The sequence below is a fragment of the Podarcis pityusensis genome (genome assembly GCF_964106645.2).
Source record: "Podarcis pityusensis genome assembly, chromosome: 4".
NCBI lineage: Eukaryota > Metazoa > Chordata > Lepidosauria > Squamata > Lacertidae > Podarcis > Podarcis pityusensis.
The window spans coordinates 4,082,491-4,094,933 of NC_138027.1; the positions used below are offsets into that span (position 1 = coordinate 4,082,491).

Below are 12,443 nucleotides of genomic sequence, written 5' to 3' on the forward strand. Positions count from 1 at the left end.
CCAGGTGTCAAAGCTAGCTCTCGTCTGGTCTCACACCTCCATCATATCACAGCAGTGACAATCCCTGGTGAATCCCTGTAGGGCTTTGATATTGACCATGTCACCTTGTAGTGGCACAGGTTTGGACATTTCTTGAGAGAGATGTCTGTGCCTTGGCTTTCTATGGGATTTTGATTATAATAGGCTCTGGTCTTCCACTCTAGGGAAGTTGCTCAGTTGTTCCTAAGGAACCAAAAAGCTAATTGCAGCCTGGATACACTTGCCCAATTCAAACAGAGTCCAATTAGAATTTATATAGCCCCATGGCTCGCCGATGTGGAGTTCCGGTCCCACTTGGTGGCGGTGGTCGGCCTGGGCCTTGTACGCATCCTTGGCGTGGTGCAGTTGCTCCATCAATAGTTGATGCTGAGACTGGAGCTCCTGGAGCCAATCTGTCAGCAGATGCTGGCAGCACATCCGGGTACAAACGCGGATGGTAACCGTACATGGCCTGGAACAGGGTCTGCTCGGTGGAGGCGTTCACCGCGTTGTTGTAAGCGAATTCCTCCAATGCCAAGTGGTCGACCCAGTCTGGAGGTACTCCAGGTTCCGGTGGTCGGTTCTCACATCCACCAGGTGTCTTGCCCCCTCAAGATGATTGCCCCAGACCTCAAAGGCCACCTTGACGGCCAGTAGTTCCCGCTCCCACACGGTATAGTTACACTCTGCCAGAAGAAGCTGGTAGGAATAGTAGGCGCAGAGTAACAGCAGAACATCAGGACCGTGCTGCTGGGACAAGACGGCACCGAGAGCCGTACTGGAGGCGTCGGTCTCCACCACGAAGTGACAAGAAGGATTAGGATGCTGTAAAAGAGGCGCCCTCTGGAGACAGGCTTTCAACCCCTGAAAAGCCACCTCTGCCTCCTTATCCCAGGAGAATGGTGTCTTGGGGCACAGCAGTCGGGTCACCGGGGTGGCGCGGTGAGCATAGTCCACAATGAAGCTCCAGTAATAGTTGGTGAACCCCAGGAACCGCTGTAGGTCCTTGCTCTTCTGGGGTGCCGCCCACTCCTGAACTGCTGCCACCTTCCCGGGATCCATCTGCACCCCATCGGGGGGAGAGTTGGTGACCGAGGAAGTCCACTGACCGCTGGTGGAACTTTCACTTGCTGAGCTTAGCATACAGGCGTTGCTCTCGCAAACGCTGCAACATGGACCGGACATGACCCTCGTGGCAAGTTGGGTCGTGGGAGTAAATCAGAATGTCATCTAAGTACACCACCACGTACTTGTCTAGCAAGACCTGGAACACGTGGTTGATGTACCGTTGGAACACGGCAGGCGCATTGCACAACCCGAAAGGCATTACCAGGTATTTGAACTGCCCATACCATGTCCCAAATGCTGTCTTCCACTCATCCCCGGCTCGGATCCTAATCAAATTGTAGGCTCCCCGAAGGTGCAGCTTGGTGAACATCTGCGCCCCTTGCACCCGCTGCAGCAACTCTGCAATAAGGGGCAAGGGATACCGGTCTGGGATGGTAATATTATCCTGGGCCCGGTAATCATAGAATCATAGAATCATAGAGTTGGAAGAGACCACAAGGGCCATCGAGTCCAACCCCCTGACAAGCAGGAAACACCATCAGAGCACTCCTGACATATGGTTGTCAAGCCTCTGCTTAAAGACCTCCAAAGAAGGAGACTCCACCACACTCCTTGGCAGCAAATTCCACTGTCGAACAGCTCTTACTGTCAGGAAGTTCTTCCTAATGTTTAGGTGGAATCTTCTTTCTTGTAGTTTGGATCCATTGCTCCGTGTCCGCTTCTCTGGAGCAGCAGAAAACAACCTTTCTCCCTCCTCTATGTGACATCCTTTTATATATTTGAACATGGCTATCATATCACCCCTTAACCTCCTCTTCTCCAGGCTAAACATGCCCAGCTCTCTTAGCCGTTCCTCATAAGGCATCGTTTCCAGGCCTTTGACCATTTTGGTTGCCCTCCTCTGGACACGTTCCAGTTTGTCAATGTCCTTCTTGAACTGTGGTGCCCAGAACTGGACACAGTACTCCAGGTGAGGTCTGACCAGAGCAGAATACAGTGGCACTATTACTTCCCTTGATCTAGATGCTATACTCCTATTGATGCAGCCCAGAATTGCATTGGCTTTTTTAGCTGCCGCGTCACACTGTTGGCTCATGTCAAGTTTGTGGTCAACCAAGACTCCTAGATCCTTTTCACATGTACTGCTCTCAAGCCAGGTGTCCCCCATCTTGTATTTGTGCATCTTGTATTTTTTTTGCCCAAGTGCAATACTTTACATTTCTCCCTGTTAAAATTCATCTTGTTTGTTTTGGCCCAGTTCTCTAATCTGTCAAGGTCGTTTTGAAGTGTGATCCTGTCCTCTGGGGTGTTAGCCACCCCTCCCAATTTGGTGTCATCTGCAAATTTGATCAGGATGCCCTTGAGTCCATCATCCAAGTCGTTGATAAAGATGTTGAATAAGACCGGGCCCAAGACAGAACCCTGTGGCACCCCACTAGTCACTCTTCTCCAGGATGAAGAGGAACCGTTGATGAGCACCCTTTGGGTTCGGTCAGTCAGCCAGTTACAAATCCACTGAGTGGTAGCATAGTCAAGACCACATTTTACCAGCTTCTTTACAAGAATATCATGAGGCACCTTGTCAAATGCCTTGCTGAAATCAAGGTAGGCTACATCCACTGCGTTCCCTTCATCTACCAGGCTTGTAATTCTGTCAAAAAACGAGATCAGGTTAGTCTGACATGACTTATTTTTCAGAAATCCATGCTGACTATTGGTGATCACAGCATTCCTTTCTAGGTGCTCACAGACTGTTTGCTTAATGATCTGCTCCAGAATCTTCCCTGGTATTGATGTCAGACTGACTGGGCGGTAATTATTTGGGTCCTCTCTTTTCCCCTTTTTGAAAATAGGAACAACATTTGCCCTCCTCCAGTCTGCCAGGACATCGCCTGTTCTCCAGGAATTCTCAAAGATGACTGCCAGTGGTTCTGAGATCACATCTGCCAGTTCTTTTAATACTCTTGGATGCAGTTCATCTGGCCCTGGAGACTTGAATACATCTAAACTAACCAAGTATTCTTGTATTATCTCCTTAGTTATTCTGGGCTGTGTTTCCTTTGCTGAATCATTTGCTCCAAATTCTTCAGGTCGGGCATTGTTTTCTTTATCGGAGAAGACTGAGGCAAAGAAGGCATTGAGGAGTTCAGCTCTTTCTGTGTCCCCTGTTTGCATTTCACCATCTTCTCCTCTGAGTGACCCCACTGTTTCTTTGTTCTTCATGGCAGGGACGAAGCTCCCCACACTTCTTAACGAAGAGTACTGCAGCGGCGGTGGGTGAGGTAGAGGGCCAAATGAACCCGCACTCCAGGTTCTTGCGAAGGAAGTCCTGCAAGGCTTAGCGCTCTGGCTCCGTAAGAGAGTATAGGCGGCTCACAGGCAGGGTCACTCTGGGCTGGAGGTCTATGCTGCAGTCGAAAGACCAATGAGGCGGCAGCTGGTCTGCCCCCTGTTCCTCAAACACTTCTTGGTAGTCCTGGTAAACAGCGGGGAGCGTTGACGCAGCTTCCCCCGTGGGGGTGGCCACTAGCATCTCAGACCGAGCATGGGGACACGGGTCTGGGAAGCGCACAGTCTGATTGACCCAGTCGATCGTGAGACTCCAGCCAGTCCATCCCGAGCACCAGGGGAAAGCGGGGCATGGTGGCAATGACCAAGGTGCGCACCTCCCGGTGCTGCTGGTGACACAGGACCAAGGGCTGAGACTCCTGAGTAACGGCACCCGAGCGCAGGAGCTATCCATCAATTGCCTCCACCAGTACCGGTTCTGGCTTGTCCTGGAGTGGCACCTGATGATGGGCGGCGAAGGCAGAGTCCATACAGGAGCGGGCTGCCCCTGAATCTACCACCCTGAGTGTGGGTGAGAATCCAGGGCCCGCCAGAGGAGGTATAGACGCACCCGAACCATGAGGTGTTGCAAATTCCACCGGTGAGGGCCCATCATGTGATGTTTCGGACCCCAGGTTGCCTGGGCCATCGGCTACTAGGGTTGGCCATTTCCCTGTGGCCGGCATTTTCTTGGGACAGGATTGGGCATAGTGTCCACTCCCGCCGTAGAGACACAGGTTGCCCTCCAGATGCCGAGTCTTCTCTGAGGGAGAGAGGCGAGGCCGCGCTGCCCCAAGCTGCATTGGCTCCTCCAGCGACTTGGCTGTCGCCGTGGAACTGCTGGGAAGGAAGGGAGCCGGGAGTGCCGGTGGCCCTGAGCCTGGCAACAGTCTTCCAACCAATCATCTATCTGCAGTCTCCGTTGAATGAGGGTGTCCAGCGTGGTGGGGTGATCCATCATGGCCAGCTGGTCCAGTATCTCATCCGAAAGCCCCTCGAGATACTGGTCCTGAAGGGTGGAGTCATTCCAGGACAAGTCCTGTGCCAACAGCTGAAATTCTGTGGCGTAGGCTGCCACTATGGACTTGTCCTGTTTCAACCGCCGAATCGCCCGATTGGCTTGACTCCCCTTCTGAGGGTTGCCGAACGCGGTTTCCAGATGGTTGCAAAACCCTGTATAGTCTGTCAGCAAGGGAGAGTCTTGCCGGAGCAGCGGCAATGCCCACTTGGCTGCCTGGTCCTTCAGCAAGCTGATCAGGAAGTGCACCTTGGTGCAGTCATCGGGGAAATTCCGGGCTCGCCCCTGAATATACAGCTTGGTCTGGGCAAGAAACATGGGAAAGCTGGCCGGGGACCCATTGAATTTCTCTGGCAGGGCCACTGGGTACTTGCCAGAAGCTGGGGCGTCGGCACCAGGACCTGGTAAGGCGTCCAAACACTGCTGAAGCGCTGTAGCTGCATTGCTTAGCTGCTGAACGATGTGGGTCAAGACCTGGTTTTCCTGAGCCAATGCCACCAGCGCAGACGCCTGGTCAGCCATGGCTTCTGGTTCCTCCCGAACGCACCCCAACGAAGGGGGAGTGCGGATGTGGCGGGAGCAAACTGTGCTGGTCCCGTGGGTTACCGGAGAGGCTAGGTCCAAGTCCAGTCCTTGGTCAAATGTGCAACGTGGAGGCAATCTGAAGCTGGGTGCAGGGCAGGGAGTTGGGTGAAGTCAGGAACAGGCTTGCAAGCAGGGAGCCAGGGCGGGTCAGGAGCTCAGGCAGGAACTAGCAACCAACAATGTTGCTCCCGCAACTTGGGACTGGGGCTGGCCGGCTTTTTATCTGCCCTGAGGCATCAAGCGGCCCCGATCCTCTGGTGACTCGCCTCTCTAACCCTGAACCTCTGCAGCTCAGGAGTGGCTGGAGGGTTACCAGACCCAGAGGCAAGCTCAGCTTTCTCTGACGGGGCTGAGAGTGGAGCACCTGCAGGCAATGGGTCCTCCATCACCTCAGGAGCCAGAGCAGACTCAGCTGGTGCCCGCACCTGAGGATCCAGCACAGGTGAGGATCATGCCCCAGCCCTGGCTCATCTGGTTCTGGAGGTGGGGAATCCTCTGCAGGCTGGAATCCCTCAGGTTCAGCATCCACGTCTGAATCCCAGGCCATCACACCTTGTCATCACTGTGAAACTGTAAGTAGTCCCCAATTTGGACTTTATGAACATATGTAGAACAGAAACTAGCCGACATTTGTTCTTTATGGATGAACACCTTGTGTTTGTCCATTCCAGGAACAGCATTCCTGACCCAGATGTTCACAGGAAGTCCCTCAGATGATTCCCCTTTCAAACAGGATACGTGAACCTAGGCCAGTAGGGTCCTCCTCTCCGGCAGACGGACTACCCCTCCCCCAAAGCCCTTCCCTCCCCCACTTCCCCATGGGGGTCTCCCACACCACCCATCACTCATCAGGATGGCTTTGGCCGCCTCCTGCTTGGAGCAGTTCTGGGTTCAGAGCCCCCTGAGCTGAGCTGCCTGGCAGTTCTGAATCACCTCCGGCAGGTACAGCTGATCTTCCTCCAGCAGCTGAAAGGCAAAAGTCAGGCTGTCAGTTCCTCACGAAGGGAGGGCTTCTCCACATCCGGGAGTGCAGAGTGGGGGGCAAGGAGGGCAGGTCTGAGTCCCTGCTCTGGTTCTCTCCAATACTCACCCCTGGGGGAGGGATGTGCAACCGCAGCACATCTGCAAAGAGAAGGACATGGGGACAGGTGAGTCCGTCCCTGAGCACCTGACACGGCTATTCCAAGAGTTTTCTCCTGGGTTCCAAGTCCTACGGCAGGGAAGGAGGGACATCCCAAGCCTTGGGGGCCAGTCCTGGCCTCCTTCAACCAGAATGTGGCTCCCCAGGCCAGGGGTAGGCAAGCTAAGGCCTGGGGGCCGGATGCGGCCCAATCGGCTTCTCAATCCGGACCGCGGACAATTCGGGAATCAGTGTGTTTTTACTCGAATAGAATGTGTCCTTTTATCTAAAATGCGTCTCAGGGTTATTTGTGGGGCATAGGAATTTGTTCATTCCCCCCCCCCCCATATAGTCTGGCCCCCTACATGGTCTGAGGGACAGTGGACCAGCCCACGGCTGAAAAAGGTTGCTGACCAATGCCCCAGGCTAACAAGAGGGTCAATCTCCGGTTCCACTCCACCCTTTTAAAATTTAAATATCAAAACAGATCCCAGCTTTCAGAGCATGTAAATCACATGAGTGGAAAGACCCCTGTGCGACTTACAGAAATAGGACTATACTTCCTTCTCCCACCTTTAAAGTAAACTTCTAAGTAACGAAACCAAATTGACCCAAGTCTGCCTTCTTCCACCAACCTGAACTTCCCTCTTCAAGCCAAAAGACAACACTTCCCCATCCCTGAGCGAAACCCCCTGGCCTGTCATAGGTAGAGCCGCCACCACGCTTGTGGCGTTTACCTCTGCGCAATGCAGGGACTGACTGAGCGGGTGGCGAGATGCTTTCAGCATCGGACACTTGGCGGGTACTGAAGGGGCCGTGCAGGCCAGATTCACGACCCTGGAGGGCGGGATTTGGCCCAGGGAACATAGTTTGGGGTCTACACTGACTGGCAGCAGCTCCCCAGAGTTTCAGGCAGGGATTTCATCCGGCCCTTGCAGGAGATGTCAGGGGCTGACCCTGGGACATTCTGCATGCCAAGCAGATACTCTAGGGCTCCCCATATTTCCCTGCACTTTCAACGTTATGCTATTAGCAACCATGGAGATTCCACCTGCCTCTTTTGAAAGGAGAACACTCACCTGATTAATCATAATCATAATCATAATCATAATTTATATCCCACCCATCTGGCTAGGTTTCCCAGCCACTCTGGGCGGCTTCCAACAAAATATTAAAATACAATTGTTCATCAAATATTCAAAGCTTCCCTAAACATAATAACAACAACCATCCATTTTCAGTCCTTTGAATTAGCAATTGAGCATTTCTGGATAGGGAAATGGCATAATTTTGTATATTAGTATGAAAAGCATGCATAGGAAAGTATTACTCATTTATGATGAGAATAGGAATTATTTATTTTGAACCTCGAATGGTTCCTCCTTGGCAGCCAATGCAATGGTTTCAGCAGGGCTAGAACTCAGGACCCGCTGCCTTGAGGGACATCTAAGAGCAGTTGGGCAGGGAAAGGTCTCCCTTGGGAGGTGGTGGACTCTCCTTCCTTGGAGGTTTCTGAGCAGTGATTGGACGGCCATCTGCCATGGATGCTTTAGCTGAGCATTGCTGGGGGTTGGACTAGATGACCCTGGGATCCCCTCCTATCTCTCCACTCCTGAATTCTAGGAGGAGCCTCCTTGCCTCCTGCAAAGCCCTTTTCCCTGCAAGCTCTTCCTCTGGTTTCTGGCCAAGGGAGGGAGATGCTCAGAGTCCAGCCAAGAGCCTCACCCCCAAAAGGATATCTGGGCATTGGCGTAGCCGGGGGGGGGGGGCAGCTGCCCCCCTAAATGCATAAAAAAAAAAATAATCTGAGGATCTGCCAAGCGAGAGAGGGCTGAGCTGGAGGGACTCGGCTTGGCAAGGGTTAAAGGGAAGTGAGCTGCCTTCCTAGAGAGGACAGGAAGCAAGAGGGGGCCAGGTCCTCCAGAGCCAAGGCCCCTCCCTCCCCAGTCCTTTCCTGCTTTGGGGTCTCTCCTGCAAGGGCCGAATCGCAGCCCCCTCCTGGGATCTGGTGAGTCCATAGCTGTCAACTTTCAGATTTGAAAATAAGGGATCAGCAGCCTCACCTATCTACCAATCCGGGATAGCAGCAGGAAGCAGCGGGAAACGGCGCTGCAATAAGGGAATTTCCCGCAAAAAAAGGGAAGATTGACAGCTATGGGTGAGTCTCCTCTCTCTCCCCCCAGAGGGTGCAGTGGGGAGACGGGGGGGGGGGTCCCAGGGCTGGGGCAGGGGAGGGTGCCTGGGGGGCCTGATCTGCTCATGTGGGGGGGGGGACCCCAAGTCAGGGGGGAGAGGGTCCTGCCAGGGAGGGGCCAGGTGTGCCACGCTCTCCTTCCTGCAGATCAGAGGATCCCTGACTCCCACGAAATCTCCCTTTTTAAAACAAAGGAGTCCCTGGGACTTTAACTCTGTGTGACATCGCTCAGCCTCATTGCACAACCGAGGAAACATCTGCAAATGGTTTTCCAAAGCTGAACGAGGAGGTGAACACTAGCCCCCCCCCCCCCCCGGAAACAACAATGGGCAAGAAGGAAGGAAAAGTAGGAAAGAGAGGCCAGGAATAAAGAGAGGGATCCCAGCCCATAGTCTGGCTGCTGCATTGCAAACCAGTTTGTGTTAAGCTATCTAACAGAACAACAAAAAATCAAGGGAGATGTCTTTGGCCCCGCCCACCTGGCCCTCAGGGGGTTGGCCAGATACATTCCTGGCCCTCAGAAGAGAGAAAAAGAGATCTCACCCCACGAATCTGTCTGGACAGCGGCAGAGATTGCAGAAAAGGAGACAGAAGCAGGGAGTGGAGGTGGGGTGAGGGTGGGGGTGGGGGGAGCAACTCCAGAGGACCCCCAGGTCAGGACCCCCACTAGAGAAAAGCATCCATTTATCACAAGATACAAATGACTCCCTTGTCAGTCACTTCTGACTTCATGCATTGACTGGAAGGATGGAGAAACCAGGATGATTAATCTGACAGAAATCCCTTCCGTTGCCTCCACATTCTGCATTGCTTGAAGGCTAGAGACTTATTTCTTCTCCTCTTCCTCCTCCTCTTTCTTTTCAAAAAGATATCTCATGGTCTGGGATGCGGCGCACTTCAGCCCTGGTTCCCAGCAAGACTCATCCATGCTTGCTCAGGGAACCATTTCCCCCCCTGTCCTACAAATTCTATAACAGAACAATGTATTTGCTTTGTAGGATTTGCTAGAGCTTCTCATTTAGATGGACATAACTTGGTAGAAGACCAAAGGGTTCCTTCTGATCTTTCAGAGGCTTCCTGAGAGCACAGATGGATGTGCAAGACACAGCTGGCCCCAAAGCAGGAAGAGGCCATGCCAACCAAACTGGGAGCAGTGGGGGATTCTGGGGAAACCCAGTGCAGAAGATCCTGGGTGAGGAGGACACCCTCCCCTCAGAGGTGCAGAGCCAGCAGGTGAGGCAGTTCTGCTGCCAGGAGGCCAACGGACCCCGAGAGGTTTGCAGCCGACTCCACCACCTTGACCATCAGTGGCTGAAGCCAGAAAGGCACACGAAAGCTGAGATGCTGGACCTGGTGATCTTGGAGCAGTTCCTGGCTGTCCTTCCCCCGGAGATGGAGAGCTGGGTGAGGGACTGTGGAGCGGAGACCAGTTCGCAGGCGGTGGCCTTGGCCGAAGGTTTCCTCCTGAGTCAGGCAGAGGAGAGAAAGCAGGTGAGAGAGACTTTCCTCTGGATACTCCCAAGGGGTTCCAAACAGGACAGAAAACATCCCATAATGGTCTGCTGATGGCCCATCCTTTTTCTGGGAAAGAATCGATGGAATGAGATCTCGCATCCTTCAAGTCTTTGTCATTCTCTTTCTAGTATTTCTTCCCATTCTCTGTTTTGAATCCTTGTTTCTTTCTCAGGGAAAGGATCTCTTTGCAGAAATGGACCTGGATTCCTGTGAGGCAGAGAGGCCTCCGTTGGACACCAGAGAGAGGCCACTGGGTAAGGAGGAAGGTGGTTTTTCTCCGTTTGGTTTCATTCTGTTGGTTTTCCAACACATCTGAGGGTTCTTTTCACCTTGTTTTGGGGAGAGACAGTTGGGAACAAGGGTCCAGAGGAGGGGAGATGTATTTCTGCACAAACAAACATATGAAATGGGCAGAAACCTCCAAATGCACTCAGCGGGTGAGGCTTTCTCAAAGGCCCATCTGTAGTTAGAGATGCCCTGTTTCACTCCTCGCGTCCTGCTTACCTTTTTTCTCTTGCAGGTGGCAGAAGGATGCCGGCAAGACCTCCTGATCCGCCTTTTCAGGGGGGCAGAAGGGAAGCAGCGGCTGTGGAACCAGATCAGGTCAGGGGAAGCTGCCTTGTGGGGACAGAGGCCGAGGGATGGAGCAATGTCATGGACTGGTTGGGCACAGAGAAATGGTGGGAGGAAGCAGCCGGGGAACCAGGAAGGGAAGATGGCTCAGAGCCCAAGGATTGGAGGTGGAGGAAGGATGAGCGGTCAGAGGAAGAATAGGGAAAAGACTGGGAAGAGGAGATGTCAGAAGCCGAAGAAGTAACTGTTAGTATCTTCAGCTCACAGGCAGAGGTACCTGGCCTCCCCCGAGGCAATTGAGCGAGATACTGTGTTTACCGTCCGTCTGCGACCCCGGCAGGCTAGGTAAACAAACCTGGCGATTCTTCTCATTAGTCGTGAGAAGAACACACCCTCTGCTTCTCTGCTTCTCTCTCCCTCCCTGCATTCTCCCAGGGAGGAGAAATGAGACAGACAGGAGTCCTTTCTACATGTTTTATTCCTGTCACTCAACAGTACATAGAAATGTGACTGCACCCTTCAGTCTCCATCAGAAGAGTCACACACTCCTCCCCTGTACTTCCAGTACAGGTCACATGACACTCTGAGCTAACATCCGGTGCTCAGTACAGAGAATAGGCTCCACCTTTTCTCCAACAGTACATCTGCAAAACATAATATCCTGTTTTGCATTCCAGCCATCTGGAGCTGGCTTTTGCCTTGGTGCTTTTTCCCAACATCCTCCCCCAAAAGCATCAATTGGCAAAACATGATCCAGAGAAGAGAACAAACAGTTGTTATACATATAACAGTCCCCTGTTGTTTCAGTTCCACCCTTGGAACTCCCCACCACTGGTTCTACCAGTGTACCTCTCTGGTTGTCTGGCTTCCAAGGAATGAGTGCTTCTGCATTACCTTGACTAGCTACTCTTTGTTGTGTCTTTGTCTCTGACTTAGACACTGCTTCAACCTGCTTTGAGTTGTTAACAATAGCAACACATGCAACAGCTAAGTTAGCAAACTCTTTTGAGTACCTCTTTGGTGGTACACCCTTTGTAACTCTCTCAGACCTGCGTATGAGGTTCTGATCCTCTGTGCTCACTGGTTCAACCCTTGGACTCTGTTGAGAACCAGTAGCAATCAGTGGTTCTTCCTTCACCTGTGAAGGTCTATCCATTGTGTGAGATTTTCTCTCAATGACCGTTACAACTGAACTCTCTGAGCTATCACTGTCATCATCATCAGTACCACTGTAATCTGTGACATCAGAAAAATCATCATCATCATCTGAATCGTTTCCTGTGGGAAATGTGTGTTCTACAACCCGCTCTTGCTCTGGAGCACTCTCTAGGAACTTTGTGAGAATCACCTGACCAGATTCAGACAAAATTACTCTGTAGAGACCTTTTTCATAACCCACAAAAATGCCTCTGGCATTCTTTACTCCACCTGGAGCTTCTGTTCTCACATGAGACCCGAAAACCTTAAAATAGGCAACAGAAGGTTTTCTATTGAACAGCTTCTCAAAAGGAGAACATCCCAACTCTGTTGAGACCTTTCTCAACCACACATGAAGATAGGACACTAGCGATTTGGCCCAATATTCATGTGGCAAATGTGAACTCAGCAATTGCGCATTCATCCCCTTTTGCAATTCTTTGTTCACTCTAACACAGACCCCCCTGTTCCACGCTTCTGGCGAAACAGCAACTTTGTGGTCTATCCCTTTTCCATCCAGGAACTTCTGAAACTTCTGTAACAGAAAAACTTGCTTGTCATCTGTGAAAAGACAATCAATGTTAGCATCATGCATATTTTTAACCTTGTCACAAAACTCCTGAAACTTTTCTAAAGTTTCTTGCGGTTTCTCCATCATATAAACCCAAGAATAATTAGTGAAACAATCCACACACAAAAGGTAATACTTTGCACTGCCTCTAGATGGTTCTAGAGGACCAATCACATCAGCATACACCCGCTGAAATGCTCTGTCAACCTTCTTGGTCAGCTTCCTGGTGCTCACACTGGTCACACCTGCAAGAGAG

The 12,443-nt window shown here is 52.0% G+C and overlaps 4 protein-coding genes across 5 annotated transcripts in view; all 4 read left to right on the plus strand.

Moving 5' to 3' along the window:
• LOC308475144 (uncharacterized protein) overlaps positions 1-12,443 on the plus strand; it is a 174,169-nt gene that overhangs the window by 89,699 nt on the left and 72,027 nt on the right. The gene's annotated exons all lie outside the window — the stretch shown is intronic.
• The window catches only part of LOC308475310 (uncharacterized protein), a 95,282-nt gene that overhangs the window by 46,565 nt on the left and 36,274 nt on the right, over positions 1-12,443 (plus strand). The window lies entirely within an intron of this gene.
• The window catches only part of LOC308475133 (uncharacterized protein), a 42,619-nt gene that overhangs the window by 14,647 nt on the left and 15,529 nt on the right, over positions 1-12,443 (plus strand). The gene's annotated exons all lie outside the window — the stretch shown is intronic.
• Positions 7,982-10,658, plus strand: LOC308475338 (zinc finger and SCAN domain-containing protein 32-like). Its single transcript, XM_081002440.1, has 4 exons — positions 7,982-8,295; positions 9,330-9,822; positions 10,019-10,100; positions 10,367-10,658. The coding sequence occupies exons 2-4, from the start codon at positions 9,421-9,423 to the stop codon at positions 10,618-10,620; spliced, it is 738 nt and encodes a 245-aa protein (XP_080858566.1). The 5' UTR covers positions 7,982-8,295; positions 9,330-9,420; the 3' UTR covers positions 10,621-10,658.

Bases quoted from the DNA above. Each gene is read 5' to 3' on its own strand.
- LOC308475338 (XM_081002440.1), top strand. From the start codon at position 9,421: ATGGATGTGCAAGACACAGCTGGCCCCAAAGCAGGAAGAGGCCATGCC. The intron at 9,823-10,018 runs GTGAGAGAGACT...TTTCTTTCTCAG, and splicing joins AGGCAGAGGAGAGAAAGCAG to GGAAAGGATCTCTTTGCAGA. The intron at 10,101-10,366 runs GTAAGGAGGAAG...TTTCTCTTGCAG, and splicing joins CACCAGAGAGAGGCCACTGG to GTGGCAGAAGGATGCCGGCA.